A 16,293-nucleotide genomic window follows, 5' to 3' on the forward strand; every position below is an offset into this window, starting at 1 on the left:
TGAAGTCCTATTTTACCACCACAATATGCCATATTTAAGTTTAAAATGGGTTTATTCCAACTGGTGTGGACAACATTATGAAACTCCATCTCTTCAAAAACTACAACAAATTAACCTGGCCTGGTGGCAAGTGCCTATAGTCCCAGCTACTCAGGAGGCTGAGGTGGGAGGATTACTTGAGCCCAGGAGGTGGGGACTGCAATAAGCCATGATCACACCTCTGTAGTCTAGCCTGGGCAACAGAGCCAGTCCCTGTCTCAAGAAAACATAAATAAAAATAAAAACAAATGTTTTACATTGTTTATAAGACATAAAAAACTTTGTAAAAGCAAATCCAAAATATGAATGGGACAAAATAAAGGTCAAAACTATAAATATATGTATATGATATATATCATATATGAAATATATATGAGATCTATACATATCTCATATATATCTATATACATAAATTTATTTATTTATTTTGAGATGGAGTTTTGCTCTTTTGGCCCAGGCTAGAGATTAGTGGCACGATCTCAGCTCACCGCAACCTCTACCTGCTGGGGTCAAGCGATTCTCCTGCCTCAGCCTCCTGAGTAACTTGGATTACAGGCACATGCCACCATGTCCACCTAATTTTGTATTTTTAGTAGAGACGGGGTTTCTCCATGTTGTCAGACTGGTCTCGAACTCCTGACCTCAGGTGATCTGCCCACCTTGGCCTCCCAAAGTGCTGGGATTACAGGCATGAGCCACCGCGCTCGGCTCATAAATTTTTTTTTTTTTTTTTTTTTTGAGGCAGAGTCACATTCAGTTGCCCAGGCTGGAGTGCAGTGGCATGATCTCAGCTCACTGCAACCTCCGCCTCCCTGGTTCAAGCAATTGTCCTGCCTCAGCCTCCCAAGTAGCTGGGGTTACAGGCATGCACCACCACGCCTGGCTGACTTTTTTTTGTATTTTTAGTAGAGATGAAGTTTCACTCTGTTGACCAGCCTGGTCTCGAGCTCCTGACCTCAAGTGATCTACCCGCGTTGGCCTCCCAAACTGCTGGGATTACAGGTGTAAGCCACCACACCTGGACTATATATAAAATTAAGGAGGCTGGGTGGAATGACACGCTCCTGTGATCCCAGCTACCCAGGCGGCTGAAGCAACATGATCACTTAAGCCCAGGAGGTCAAAGGTAGTGAGCTGTGATCACACCACAGCACCCCAACCTGGGCAACAGAGCAAGACTCTATCTTAAAAAAAAAAAAAAAAAGAAAGAAATTGAGGAATGAATTGATTATCTGTATAACAGCACATTTGAACAAATTGTTTGGTATGAAGTGTGTATAAGATTATGATACAGATACCCAAGTTCTTTACATTTAGAATACATTAAGATCCTAATAAATCCATTTAGTTTAATAATCTATCAAGCAAGAAATACCATTGTTTGATTGCCACTGTTGCTTATCTTGTTGTTTTGAATTTATTTATTTATTTATTTATTTATTTTTGAGACAGAGTCTTAATCTCTTGCCCAGGCTGGAGTGCAGTGACACAATCTTGGCTCACTGCAGCCTCCGCCTCCTGGGTTCAAGCAATTCTCCTGCCTCAGCCTCCTGAGTAGCTGGGATTATAGATGTGTGCCACCATGCCTGGCTAATTTTTGTATTTCTGGTAGAGAGGGGGTTTCACCATGTTGGTCAGGCTGGTCTCAAACTCCTGACCTTGGCCTCCCAAAGTGCTGGGATTACAGGCGTGAGCTACTGCCCTCGGCCAAAATTATTGATATTTTAAAGATTTAGGCTAGATCCCTTATTTTTAAGATGTGATTAATTGGAATCTAGCAGACTCTTAAATACTGTTTTCAATTTTTTCAAATTTTAAGTGTTGAGAAGCAAGCCTACAAACTACTAGTGAGTAGAAGCATATGGTTTAAAAACATTAGGCCCCAGAAAGGGGCCGATAAGTCATTGGTCAGATCATCTACCTAAACTCACATAAAGTATTTAAGGCAGATTAATTCTGTTTTTTTTTTTTTTTTTTTTTGAGACGGAGTCTCGCTCTGTCGTCCAGGGCCAGGTTAGAGGGCAGTGGCGCGATCACTGCCAGCTCCACCTCCTGGGTTCACGCCATTCTCCTGCCTCAGCCTCCGGAGTAGCTGGGACTACAGGTGCCCACCACCACACCCGGCTAATTTTTTTGTATTTTTAGTAGAGATGGGGTTTCACCATGTTAGCCAGGATGGTCTCGATCTCTTGATCTCGTGATCCGCCCGTCTCGGCCTCCCAAAGTGCTGGGATTACAGGTGTGAGCCATTGCACCCAGCCTAATTCTTTTTCTTAAACTTTTCTGATGCCCTAAATTTGCTTGATAAGCCTCCCCAGCATTTAAGTAGTATTTAGAAGCTAGTCTTCCTTTACAGCGTCTTATGTGCCATTTAATTGCTAGCTGTATTGACTTGACAACATCAGACCCACCCCAAAGAATCTGTGAAGTGTACAATCAAAATGGGATTCAGACTCTGTAGTAGTTCAGTTACAGTAGTGAGTCTGATTCTTGAATGATCCATTCTGAAAGATGTAAAACTGTCACCTTGAAAACCTTATACTCCTTTAGCTATTTATGGGAGCCAAATTCCCTAACACAGCTATACTGTGCAGACCTTTTATTCTCTGTTGTCTGGGCTGTGAAAGAAGGAATTGAAGACAGAATTTCTGTTCACACATATCAAGCTGTTTTCCGCGTATGTTGTAAGTCAGATTTTTTTAACATCAAGTTATAAAAGTGATCATAGAGACTGTGGTGGCTCAACGCCTGTAATCTCAGCACTCTGGGAGCCAAGGCGGGCAGATCACCTGAGGTCAGGAGTTTGAGACCAGCCTGACCAACATGGAGAAACTCTGTCACTACTAAAAATATAAAATTAGCCGGCCATGGTGGCGCGTGCCTGTAATCCCAGCTACTCGGGAGGCTGAGGCAGGAAAATCGCTTGAACCCGGGAGGTGGAGGTTGCAATGAGCTGAGATCACGCCATTGCACTCCAGCCTGGGCAACAAGAGTGAAACGCTGTCTCAAAAAACACAAAGGTAATCATAGAATTTATTAACCTTGGGAATAGCCTCAGAAGTTAATGATTCAATCCTGTTACTTGGCAGTGAAGGGCACTGAGACTCTCGTTGTGTTAGTTATGTATATATTACATGGTATCTTGTATAGGTCTAAGAGCTCAGAAAGTGTTTATTCTGAAAATGAAATGTACCAGTTAAGTGACTTGCTTAACATCCCCCAGCTAAATAGTGGCAGAGCTCGGGGTGTAGAACTCAGCCTCCTACTTCTTTGTCTTATGCTCTTTTCTCAATTTGGTATGTCTTCTCATTTGAACAGGTTTATCTTTACTTGAATTAGCAGTGACTCCTAAGCTTTAAGTTTCTGACCCCCATTCTATTTGTCAAGTATTTAAACTTACAAGAAATTGTTGAAATATGTGTGTTCTTTTCCTGTAGAAGACCTATACTGAATCTTTTTATGATGAAATTAATACAATTTGATACAACAAAATATACAGTTAATTACCTCCTATTTCTGTTTTTAAAATTTCAACCTTTGTGTATACTTGATGGGACACACCTTTAAGCTTGTAATTTTTTAGTGTTTTGATGGTTTTTGCTTATTGAATGAAAATATTTCATTCTTTTTTATACTTTTCTTTTTTTTCTCTGAAATCCACTCTATCCCTTCTAGTGAAATGTATAAGAAACTGGACTTCCTTCTGTGTCCAGTTTCTACCTGTGAATAACTATCTGTCAATATTTATATTGCAGTTCTCAGAAGCAGAGTTTAGAGCTTACCAGTGATCTCAGCATCCTTCAAATGTCCAGGAAAGAACTTGAGAATCAAGTCGGATCCTTAAAAGAACAGCATCTTCGGGATTCAGCTGACTTAAAAACTCTTCTCAGTAAGGCTGAAAACCAAGCAAAGGATGTACAGAAAGAGGTAAAGCGAAAAGACATTATGAGCCCAATTATGGTTGGACTTAAAGCCAAAAGCAAATCAGATATCCATGCTAGTTAGAATTAAAGGGAAGCAGAAGTCACATTACCTATCACAAAATTGATACTTGGAACCTCTCTGCTTGGTGATTTCTAGCTGTGTATCATGGTCCATTTATAGAGAATTCTTCAGTAGGGTTGGTGTCAAAAATACAATATACAAAACTACATTTTAATTTTTCTCTACCAGTTAATTATATGAGAAACGCTTTGTCCCAGGTCTCTTGATCTATTTAACTTTCAAAGAGAGTATCGTATGTAACTTAGCATACTTTTGGAAAGCAAACTGAGGCCATACTCTAATGCTATCTGAACCCCTCAGGTAAATATGGCCTGAAAAGTTACTTAAAATTCACCTCATAGCCAGGCAGCCAGCCAAACACATGTTCTGTGGCCTTTTACTTTCTTCTGCCACCCCCTTTTCACCTTACTCATAAATGTGCATGCTCACTTTTCGTGTCATTCTGCTTAAAACCTTAAATTGAGTGGCTTTTTAAAAACTTGTGTTGAAATCATAACAATTAACTTTGGAACAGAAACCCTACCCAATTTCTTCCTGAGCAAGAGAGGTGTTTTTCACTTCCCAAAGCCTTGAAGTTGACAGCAGGGCAGTAAGAGCTGCCTTCAGTCCTGCTGGCCTCATACCACTCCCTGCATTAACTCCTGGCCAGCTCGGGGAATGGAGAAGCCTGATACAACTTGATCTACAGATCAGGGACCACCCCAGTTGTAGACTTTCTTAAAAGGATTCTTTATGAATTAGAAGGAAGTTGAAGACAACTCTTTGTCTTTAATAATGAACTTTCCCAAAGTTGTTTCTAGAAGATCTGCTTAATCAATGCAGTTTTTCTTTGCACTTTTCTTTCCTTGTAGTGTCCTGAATTTGGCAATGATTGTTCTTCTGTCTTCATGTTTGTTCCTAATGAAAAGAAATACTGTAACATTTTTTATTTTCTTGTGGACATATTGATTTTGTAATGTGTTCGTTTTTACCTTACTAAAGATACGTGTTTTAGAAGAAATCTCATTTTATTTGGTTGGAACACAAATTTTGTCCAAAGTAAATATCTTAGTATTTAATACTGTAAGCACTTTGTGTCCTTCCAGTCCATATGCCATAGTTCTTTCAAACTCTGGGAAGAATGCTGTGGTTGGAAGATTATTCTGTTGTATGTTACTATGAATGCATTAGCCATTTTGTTGCATTATTTGTTTGCCTGTTTTTGGTCACTGAGTAATCGGTGCAAAATGCTTTAACTGTTTCCACAAATGGCAGTGGCATGTTGTCACAGCATCTAAATTGTTGATAGTCTTGGATTGCATTAAATGCAGCACATTTAAAAATATGTCTGATCTTGTCAGTATGTTTCTTTTCTATTTTCTTGTTCACTGTTTTCCATTGTGAAATGATGTGTAGTCATCACACTCCTTTGTAATGTGAAATTGCTCTCTTTCTGTTTGTCCAGATGTTAACATGTTGGATACTATATACTACAGTTTAGTTATAGCTGTATACTATAACTAAAATGTTCTTTAATGTGGTTCTTATCTCTGTGTAATCCACTGCAAATGAATTATTGCCTTTTATTAATGCACATATATTTCCCTTCAACATTTCCCCTTTGTTCTCCTTTCTCTCATAGAATCATGCTTAATATGCACAGTATCCAATTATGTATTTTCAGCACTGTAACAGACTAAAATATTACAAGCTAAGCAAGCCCAGATACGATTCTTTTTATGAAGAAGAACCAAAGGTGTTGGTAATATTGTGTGATATTTCCCTCTTAATCAGGACCAAGCTCATTTGTCACCTCAGAGTTAGAAAGCAAGATGGAGCAAAAATGATAGCCAAGCAAGGCTGCAGTAGGTGACCTTTGTTGTACAAATTGAAATTTATATATGTGGCGACTTTTATATGAATATTAAACAAAGAAAAAGTACATGCAAAAAGTAAATCTTGTCTGGGCGCCATGGCTCATGCCTATAATCCCAGCACTTTGGGAGGCCGAGGCGGGCAGCTCACCTGAGGTCAAGACCAGCCTGACCAATATGATGAAACCCCGTCTATACTAAAAATACAAAAATTAGCCGGGCATGATGGCATGCGCCTGTAATCCCAGCTACTCAGGAGGCTGAGACAGGAGAATTGCTTGAACCCCGGGGGCGGAGGTTGCAGTGAGCTGAGATTGCACTCCAGCCATTGGACTCCAGCCTGGGCAACAAGAGCAAAACTCCATCTCAGGAAAAAAAAAAAAAAAAGTAAATCTTAATCCTCAGTATTAAAAGAAAATAATGATGTATCATCTTTACATTTGACTTTAGAAAGCGTCACTATATTTTAATTTAGTAGGAATATCTATAATTTAAGAATTTATAGGCCAGTCACAGTGGCTCACTCCTGTAATCCCAGCACTTTGGGAGGCCAAGGTGGGCAGATCACCTGAGGTTGGGAGTTCAAGACCAGCCTGACCAATATGATGAAACCCCGTCTATACTAAAAATACAAAAATTAGCCGGGCTTGATGGTATGCGCCTGTAATCCCAGCTACTCAGGAGGCTGAGACAGGAGAATCGCTTTGAATCCAGGAGGTGGAGGTTGTGGTGAGCCGAGATCGCGCCATTGCACTCCAGCCTAGGCAACAAGAACGAAACTCTGTCTCAAAAAAAAAAAAATTCATAAAACATTGAGCACATAGTCCACCCTATAAAGACTGACTCAAGAGAGTTATTTGGCTTTACCTTCTTGCCGTGGGGCCAGAGTCCTTGCCACCCCTTCACATGCTGGAGGTGAACAACAGGATCCCCCTGGTTGAGCTGCCTTCCTGTGGCTCTGCTTCACAACTCCTGGAATGGAGAAATAAGTGCTTTGGTACACAGGGCAGACTGGAAGTAAGAATGGTGGAAAAGGAAAGTAAGAGAAAACTTGTCAACAAAGCACTCTTTCCTTATTCTTTATTGGTCCCTGTTAAGAATCAGATCATGGGTTATTGAGAATTTATCATGTTCCAATTTGCAGAAACTAGTGTAGGTACAGTGACTTTGTCTTGGCAATATGCCAGTAATCTTCTGCCTTCTGGAAGGAAGTCCACAGATCTTCACATCAACTGAAGAAAGCTGTCATAAAGCCCGTGAATTGTACTCCTTTAGTTCATTCTCTGGCATACTATCCAGGCTTGTTGTGGGAATGTTGTTAGGTAACAGGGAGTGTCTTTCATATTTTACTTCCCTCTCTGTACCCATATCTTTCTTCTCTTTTTCTGGTGACCTCTATGTTGACCCTAAGCCCCATCTCTCCTGTCTAATGTTTTTATACATTTACATTCCTTCTTAATATTTATCTTTGTTGAGCATGATGATGGGCTCCTAATTAGTAATTCCAAGGTATTTACATTTTTCAGAAGCATATAAAGGTTTCCTTTACTGAAGAATTTCTGGGATATAGGTAGAGAGGAACTGGAAACTTTCTACCCTCATAAACTACCTTTAGGGACAAGGAGGAACCTTTCTGGTATACTTTGCCCATGGTATATCTATTTTATATTCAATCCTTGTCCATCTTCCTTCTAAAACCTTCAGAGATGGCAGAATAGGGCCAGGTGCGGTGATTCACGCCTGTAATCCCAGCATTTTGGGAGACTGAGGTGGTCAGGCATTCGAGACCAGCCTGGCCAACAAGGTGAAACCCCATCTGTAATAAAAATACAAAAAAATTAGCCAGGCATAGTGGTGCATGCTTGTAAGCCCAGCTGTACCGGGGACTGAGGCACAAGTATCCCTTGAACCCAGGAGGCGGAGGTTGCAGTGAGCCAGGATCATACCACTGCACTCCAGCCTGGGTGACAGAGTGAGACTCCGTCTAAAAAAAGAGACAGATGGCAGAGTGAGGTAGTGGAAGTGGAGACAAAGGCACAGCCAGTAGCAGAACAATCTCTGCTCTTTGACTGTGAGCCCAGCTTGTGTGTAAGATGTAGTATCTAGAAGTGGAACCAGTCTAGAATTTCAGCCTCCAGGCACCATTTAAAGTAGGGGTAAGCCATATTATGTTTCATATTGGTCTCACCTTTAAAAGGCAGATGGTCTTTAAAAGGATGTGACTCTATGTGAAAGTCAAAGTATATACAGTAAATTGTTTTCCAGAGCAGAAAATGGCAAGTTTTGCTATTTAAAAACTTCTACCAGAAACAGGTGGGGCATGGTGACTCATGCCTGTCATCCCAGCACTTTGGGAGACCAAAGCAGGCAGATCACCCTAGGCCAGGAGTTCAAGACCAGCCTGGCCAACATGGTGAAACTCCGTTTCTACTAAAAGTACAAAACATAGCCAGACGTGGCGGCAGGTGCCCGTAATCCCAGCTACTCAGGAGGCTGAGATAGGAGAATCACTTCAACCTGGGAGGCAGTGGTTTCAATGAGCTGAGATCGCACCGCTCCACTCCAGCCTGCGTGACAGAGCTAGACTCCGTCTCAAAAAATAAATACATAAAATAAAAATAAAATGTCTACCAGAAACGGATTTTTTTAAATGACTTTTAGTTGATAACCTAAGTTTTTTTTGTTTTGTTTTGTTTTTTGAGATGATGGAGTTTTACTCTTATTGCCCAGGCTAGAGTGCAGTGGTGCAATATCAGCTCACTGCAACCTCCACCTCCCGGGTTCAAGCGATTCTCCAGCCTCAGCCTCCCAAGTAGCTGGGATTACAGGCATGTGCCACCATGCCTGGCTAATTTTGTATTTTTAGTAGAGATGGGGTTTTGCCACGTTGGCCAGGCTAGTCTCGAACTCCTGACCTCAAGTGATCCGCCCACCTTGGCCTCCCAAAGTGCTGGAATTACAGATGTGAGCAACCGTGCACAGCCGATGCCTGTTTTAAGTGGAGAAATAGAAATTTCCCAATCATAGTGGTGGGTACTTCAGATACATTTCTTTGCTTCATCTGCCTAGAAAATTCACTTATCCAGAACACTTTAATACCCAGTAATGCTGGGTAAAGGGAAACCTATAGGGAATTAATACTTTTTACTTCAAGACTGAAATAGTTTGGCTGACACTCCTTACCAGGATATAAACTCAGGCTTCCTAACGTTGGCTATGGAATTTTTCTTCACCTGCTCTTTTGCTCAGTTTGAAATTTTCCTTTTTTCCTATAATTCACTTGGTGGGAAAAGTGATCCTTTATATTAAAAACAGATGACAAAATGGTGATTACTCTTAATTTTTTTTAACTCCAGGGCCAGAAAATTCTTACATAGAATAAAGTCAACATTAAAGACTTCTTTTTTTTTTCTTTTTTTTTTTTTTTGAGATGGAGTCTGCCTCTGTTACCCAGGCTGCAGTGCACAGTGGCACTATCTTGGCTCACTGCAACCTCTGCCTCCCAGGTTCAAGCAATTCTCCTTTCTCAGCCTCCTGAGGAGTAGCTGGGATTACAGGCATGCGCCACCACACCCAGCTAATTTTTGTATTCTTGGTAGAGATGGGATTTCTCCATGTTGGTCAGGCTGATCTCAAACTCCTAACCTCGTGGTCCGCCCACTTTGGCCTGCCAGAGTGCTGGGATTACAGGCGTGAGCCACCGCGCTCAGCCAAAAGACTTCTTATGAGTGCAAGTTATTCCTCCTTAAACAAAAAGACTTGACTTTGGTGTTCCAGGTGACTAAATAGGGTCTGGCATATAAGCCTGACTAGAACCATAACTTCATACCCATTTTAAGTTGAATCTGCACACTTTTTTTTTCTTTGCCTTTAGTATGAAAAGACACAGACTGTACTCTCAGAACTGAAGTTGAAGTTTGAAATGACTGAGCAGGAAAAGCAGTCAATCACAGATGAGCTCAAACAGTGTAAAAACAACCTGAAGCTGCTCCGAGAGAAAGGAAATAATGTAAGTCTTTGCAAACTTGGCTTAGCTTTGATTGAGAGGCACATGAGAGATTGAAATTGATTTTCAAAGGACTTTATCACTGATTTGTGAAGCAAATGGTACAAATGAAGTAGGCTTTTCATTATGAAATTCCATGATAGAATCACTGTGCTGTCAGATTTTTAAGTAAGAATTTGTGCCTTTAACCTATACCCCTAGAAGAGCCTCGGGACTGCCTGGAGGAAGAGTCTTGTTTGCAATAAAGCAGCTTGCCTAAGAACTGTCAGGTTTTCCCAGATGAGTCTGAAGCTCTGTCACTAAGCTATCATCTGGCTCTTATTTCTCCCCTGCTGGGAAATGAAGCACTGTACCACCAGGGATCCATTTAAGACAGAGTAGTATATGTTGTTCTTATACCAATAATGTTCTCACTGAGGCACAGTTTCTAAAAAGCTTAATGTCTCTTTGTCATTATATAAATATTAGAAAATATTTGGTGAGTTTCTGTAGTCCCATGAGAGAGGGAGAGAGATGAACATTTTGGTGTAAATTGAGTTTAATATTTTTTTGTTTTTCATTTGCTAGAAAGACAGATGGTCTTTAAAAAGATACTATACTAAATAAATGTTGTGTTGTACGTTTGGTGATCGTTACCTTTGTGGGCCCTGATAGATGTTTAGTGTGGTTGGTTGTGCTCTGACTTATTTAAAACCACTGTCATGGCTTGGACACTGCAGTGTGCGTGAGCCACATACTTCCTATGGAGGAAGCCACTCTGCTTACCTTGCAGCACAAGTACAAAAGAGTGATGTTGCATGGCCATCCTGTTACTCATTTGCACACAGAATGCTCATGAGTTGCGTCCAACTGTCCTTTGCTAAAGAAAGTCTTAGTTTGTAGATAATAAAGGCTTGCTGCTTAGGTAGAAGTCTTTTAGAAGTTGATGAACTGGGTGTGGAGGCTTTATGCTAAGGAAAATGGTTTGCATTTACTTTTCAAAATGTAGATTACATAACTCTTCTAAAATCAGATCACAGTGGTTTGATTACGTCTTTCTTTTGTGTTAATTCATATCCTTGGGATTTTGGAATTTCAGTCTACTGCTCAATAACCCATGAAGACATCTAGCATAATCAGAATGGATCCCCCCCGTACTATTTAGAACCTTTTCAAAAGTAACTTTGCTATTATTATTTATAGCTACAATTCACCTTAGGGGTGAATTTCCTTTTTTTGTGATATTGCACTTATGGTACTAAAATATCACTCTGTAATAACACTCATTGTAGCAATTTTCTTCCCATTTTAAAAATTATTATAATTATATTCTGGTAACATAATTGAAAGCCCTGAGAGTCAGCTGCCTTTTTTTTCTTTTTTTTTTTTTCTTTTTTTTTTTGGTTTGAGATGGAGTTTCACTCTTGCTGCCCAGGCTGGAGTGCAATGGCATGATCTCAGCTCACCGCAACATCCACCTCCCGGGTTCAAGCGATTCTCCTGCCTCAGCCTCCCGAATAGCTGGGATTACAGCATGCGCCACCACACCTGGCTAATTTTGTATTTTTAGTAGAGATGGGGTTTCTCCATGTTGGTCAGGCTGGGCTCGAACTCCCGACCTCAGGTGATCTGCCCACCTCGGCCTCCCAAAGTGCTGGGATTATAGGCGTGAGCCACCGCATCCAGCCCTGCCTGTCTTTATATATAACCAAACCTTTATTACATGTCAAATGTCTTGCCTGATTTAGGAAGCACGCATTGTCACAGGGCTTTTATTTTTAAGCTTGAAAGCTGTATCATCTAATAAGCAAAAGAGCTTTAGTTGAAAAAAAAAAGATTTTGTTAGAGGCATAAAATAAACTTTAACCATTGCTAAGGGAGTACATTGTCAAATAATGGATTTCAGGTATCGAGCAAAAATAGTGTACTGTCAAGCAGAGAGCATCAGCTGATGGTGAAGTGTTGTCAGTGGTTTGTTTTTTGTTTTTTTGTTTTTTATTTTTTTGGAGACAGGGTCTTGCTCTGTCACCCAGGCTGGAGTGCAGTGGCGTGATCTCACCTCACTGCAGCCTTGACCTTCCCGGCTCAAGCAATCCTCCCACCTCAGCTTCCCAAGTAGCTGGAATTACAGACATGTGCCACCATGCTCAACTAATTTTTGTATTTTTTGTAGGGACAGGGTTTTGCCATGTGGCCCAGGCTGGTCTCGAACTCCTGGCCTTAAGCAATCTGCCCACCTCAGCTTGCCAAAGTGCTGGGATTACGGGCATGAGCCACTACACCCGACTTGCTCTGTCTTCATGTGCTATATTTCGTTAGAATGTTAGGTATACCCACATTGCCCATTGCCTTCAGCTGTGTTTTTTTTTTTTTTAATGGAGTGTTACTCTGTCACCCGGTTTGGAGTGCAGTGGTGCTATCTCAGCTCACTGCAACCTCTGCCTCCTGGTTCAAGCGATTCTCCTGCCTTAGCCTCTGAAGTAGCTGGGATTACAGGCATGCACCACCATGCTTGGCTAACTTGTATTTTTAGTAGAGACAGCGTTTCACCATGTTGGCCAGGCTGGTCTCAAACTCCTGACCTCAGGTGATCCACCTGCCTCAGCCTCCCAAAGTGCTGGGATTACAGGCATTGAGCCTAGCTGTTCCTTTTAAACTGATAGTTTCCCAACTTGCACACCACAGTCTATCAGATTGTGTTAGATGTCTTTAAAATGTTTGAATCTGTGCAAAACCTGAGTGGTATATTTCTATTATTTCATTCTTTCTTTCCTACCTCCCACCCTACTGGGGTCTGAATCCTCTTATCTGATTATTTTCATAGCATAAAATGATTTTAATATGCCTTCCCTTCTTTAGCCTTCCATATTACAACCCGTCCCAGCCGTATTCATCGGCCTATTCCTGGCTTTCCTGTTTTGGTGTTTCGGTCCATTGTGGTAGAGAAAGGTACAAGCACTATTGTTGAGTCCTTGTCTGTTCGTCCCCGTCACCTTTTTGTGCCGTATTTGTAATATAGTGCATGGCAAGAACACACAGGTATTTTGTTACCTGAAGCAAACCCTTCATTTAGTATGCCATGTATTTGTGTCATACCAATGAACTGAACAGTCAACTAATCCCGTAACTTTTTGTCTTGTTTACTTTGTAGTAATGCTAACCATGAGTTAATTCCAACCTAACCAGTTGTTAATATGCTTCCATTAACTGAGTCTTTATCTCTAGCAAACTGGAGTACACTATGAATTTCTGCAATATTAGTACCCTCTTTCCAATTATGTGTTTAATCAGATTTGAATGAAGAGTTTGCCTCCTTGAAGTTTTCAGCCAGCTTTCTTCCTCTTCCTCCTTATCCTCTTCCTTTTCATAGCGTAGATTTTCTTTGTTTCAACCCTTTGCCTGTTTATACTATGCCTATGAAGATGAAAAAGAATGAGATTAACATAATGAACCATTGGCTCACAATCTCAACCCCATTGTGTACTCACAAGGATATAAACGTATCCCGTTTCTTTCTGAGCCCTGACCGCAACATCAGAATATTTCTTTAAAAACCAGTTTTTCTCAATAATGCTCCTGGAATACAAGTAAGAATACAAGTCTCAATCAAAGCAAGTTGATCTTATAAAGCCCTCTAAAAGCTAGCAGGCAACAGCCCATCCGTGCTTGTCTCTAACTGGCATGCATGTTAGTAGAGCATATGAGGTGATCATGTGGCTTTATTACACTGAACAGAGTCTTTACCAGAATTGTCAGACAGGCAGGATCCCTAATGTTACTTCTCCATCTTGAACCCTGTTTGATTTTATCTTCTGTGGTTTCAAGTTAGAGAACCAAAGCCTAGACCATTATCACCTTAGCCACTATCCCCTCGCATACTGGTTCTTATCAATAAATAAACATTTTGGGCAGAAACGTACTACAGGTGTCTGTATACATCAGTTATATTGGAATATATGGATACCAGAGTAAATAAAGCAGGCAGAGCCCACAAATTTTCTTAGAAGTCACTATTAGGTTTCAACTGTAACAAAGTTGAAAACTTCCCAGGACTTTCTTGGGATGTATTAGACTTCCAAATTGGTGGTCCGGCTATTATGGCTCTCCTCATACCTGCACTCCCTCACTTTTTTTTTTCTTTTCAAACTTTATTTTTATGATGCAAAAATAAGATTTTTCCAATATTCTGTTAAGTATTCAGGACTCTCTGGAACCAAGGGGTTAATAGGTATGAAAACAGAGGGGAGAATGTGATATTGACTCTTGGTTTCTTTCCACACAGAAACCCTGGCCCTGGATGCCCATGTTGGCTGCCCTGGTTGCAGTAACAGCCATCGTGCTGTACGTGCCAGGTCTGGCCAGAGCTTCTCCATGAGAGCGTTCCTTGAGTCCGTACACCGTCCTCCCTCTAGAAGCTGGCATCACACTCATGCTGGGGACAAACAGAACCATTTTCTTCCTCTTTACCTCTTAAAACAGCAGAAGTACAAGAATACAGCTGTAGGGTCATTGCTTTAAATTATATAAAATGTATCTGTCTATAAAGAAGATATAAAATTGTGACTTTATTCTACTGTAAGCAATAATTTGCTTGCAATTTTTCATGTAATTTTTAAATTAGTATGTTGAGATTCTGAATATTATGGTGGCCTAAAGTAGGCTTCTTGGTACACCAGATTATTTATAACATTAAATTTATGAGTATTTTACTCTGAATTCTGATGGCCAGATAATTCATTTTTCTGATTCGATAACTACCCAAACCAAACAACCAATACATACATGGGAAGAGAGGCCCTGTGTGCTCAGTGCCTATCAGTTCGAAATATATACACATATATATATATTTTTTACATATTTACGCCATTTTTACTCATTATAAAACCACTGAGCTATTGGGAACAAGACTTAGAGACAACTATTTGCGTGGATTTTTTTTTAAGGAAAAATACATTTGGAAAATAAACTGTTACGGTGATAATTTGGGGAATATGTGCACGCTTGTTCAGCCTTAATGTGACTTGAAGATGTGGAGGACATCAACTTTAAAAAACTTTCCATGAGAGTGTGTATTTTCTTGAGCAAACTGAAGAATATCTGGGAGCAAAAACATAGTAATTATACAATTTCAGTGCAGTCAACCAAACTGTTGAGTCAATTGGAATGTAATTTATTAAACCTCATGTATTTAAAGAGATATTTTTCTTTAAAAGCCAAGTTACTTTCTCATATACAGCATTTTAGGAAGCATGATTTTTTTTTTTCTGTCATCTATTCCTCCAAGCATGTTTAATTGAAGAAAGTATTAATATCTCTTTAGATAAGCTTGTATTGACCTAATTTGGTTTATGATGTGTCAGAGCTAATTCATGTTCAGGGTGAGCTGTTGTACCTACCAACAGATTTCCTGGTTGGGTATGCAAATGGTTATTTTCTTTTTATTGTTGTTAATTGGGACTTTTTGTTAATGAAATGCACTATTCCCAAGATATAGTGTTCTATGCACAATGAAGCACCTAAAAACACTGCTTGATGTTATAAATTTAAAACACAAGTGAAAGTTTAGCCATGGTTTTGTGCGGCATCATAGTTATGTCAATAAAGTTTATTTAGGTCTTAGAATATCCTAAAATATCACATAGTTAAATTTTTCAGTCAGTGAAGACCGGGAGGGAATGTCAGTGAATTGGCTTGAATGTTCTGTGGCAATCCACAGGTCTAGTCAAATATTGAAATAGGAGTTTAGGGTATAATTTGCCTTGTGATGTTTGGCAGTCACTGTTTATACTTTAAAGGTTATATTTTAAGCTGTTTGGGATTGCTGTTGGGAGGATCACTAGATTTATGGAGGAATTAGTCACAAATGACTTGTAGAAAATACTGTCATATAGTTCATTTCATCATTTTCTGTTGCAGGAAGCCACTCCACCACAGAATGCTAATATGCCAGTGGTACACAGTACCTCTTGTATATAGGTTATTGCAAATATTGTTCTGAAATGCTTAACTTCAGAATTACATTTTTTAAAGTAAATAATTGTTTTAAATCTATTTTGTAAAGATATAAACTACAATAGAATTTCTGGAGTACAGATTAAACTATTTGCACTAACATACGTGATGTGCATGATTTAATAAAATAACTTTACTCTCCCTACACATGTTTGAGTTGAATATCATTGAAGTTCTTAATGCTGACTCTACTATTGGGTTGTTAATAGTCTTCTCTTGAAATGACTCTTTATGCAACATAACATACATTTGGTATTCTTTGGGGTTTAAAAGAAAACACTTAGCTGTTTCCTCCAAGTTTTATTAGCCTTTTATTTAACTTACTGCCCTATTTTTTTCTCTTTTAATATGGTTATTGTTAAAATGAGAGTCACTTGCTAGACTGGTCTCTTTAAATGT

General features: G+C 39.8%; 1 protein-coding gene across 50 annotated transcripts in view; it reads left to right on the forward strand.

Moving 5' to 3' along the window:
* Positions 1–16,039, forward strand: part of SLMAP (sarcolemma associated protein) — a 178,529-nt gene extending 162,490 nt beyond the window's left edge. For 28 of the 50 annotated variants that reach the window (XR_012431292.1, XR_012431293.1, XR_012431294.1 and 25 more), the window contains 4 exons: positions 3,795–3,966; positions 9,772–9,906; positions 12,742–12,831; positions 14,165–16,039. Coding sequence is in view for 47 of the 50 variants with exons in the window: in XM_065540829.1 (XP_065396901.1) it covers positions 3,795–3,966; positions 9,772–9,906; positions 12,742–12,825 (391 nt within the window). In the remaining 3 variants the exon portion in view is untranslated. The remainder of the gene's footprint in view (positions 1–3,794; positions 3,967–9,771; positions 9,907–12,741; positions 12,832–14,164) is intronic. The other 22 variants (XM_065540826.1, XM_005547460.4, XM_065540833.1 and 19 more) reach the window with 1 other exon arrangement.
* Positions 16,040–16,293: the final 254 nt, after the last annotated feature.

The sequence above is a fragment of the Macaca fascicularis genome, chromosome 2 (assembly GCF_037993035.2).
Source record: "Macaca fascicularis isolate 582-1 chromosome 2, T2T-MFA8v1.1".
Lineage (NCBI taxonomy): Eukaryota > Metazoa > Chordata > Mammalia > Primates > Cercopithecidae > Macaca > Macaca fascicularis.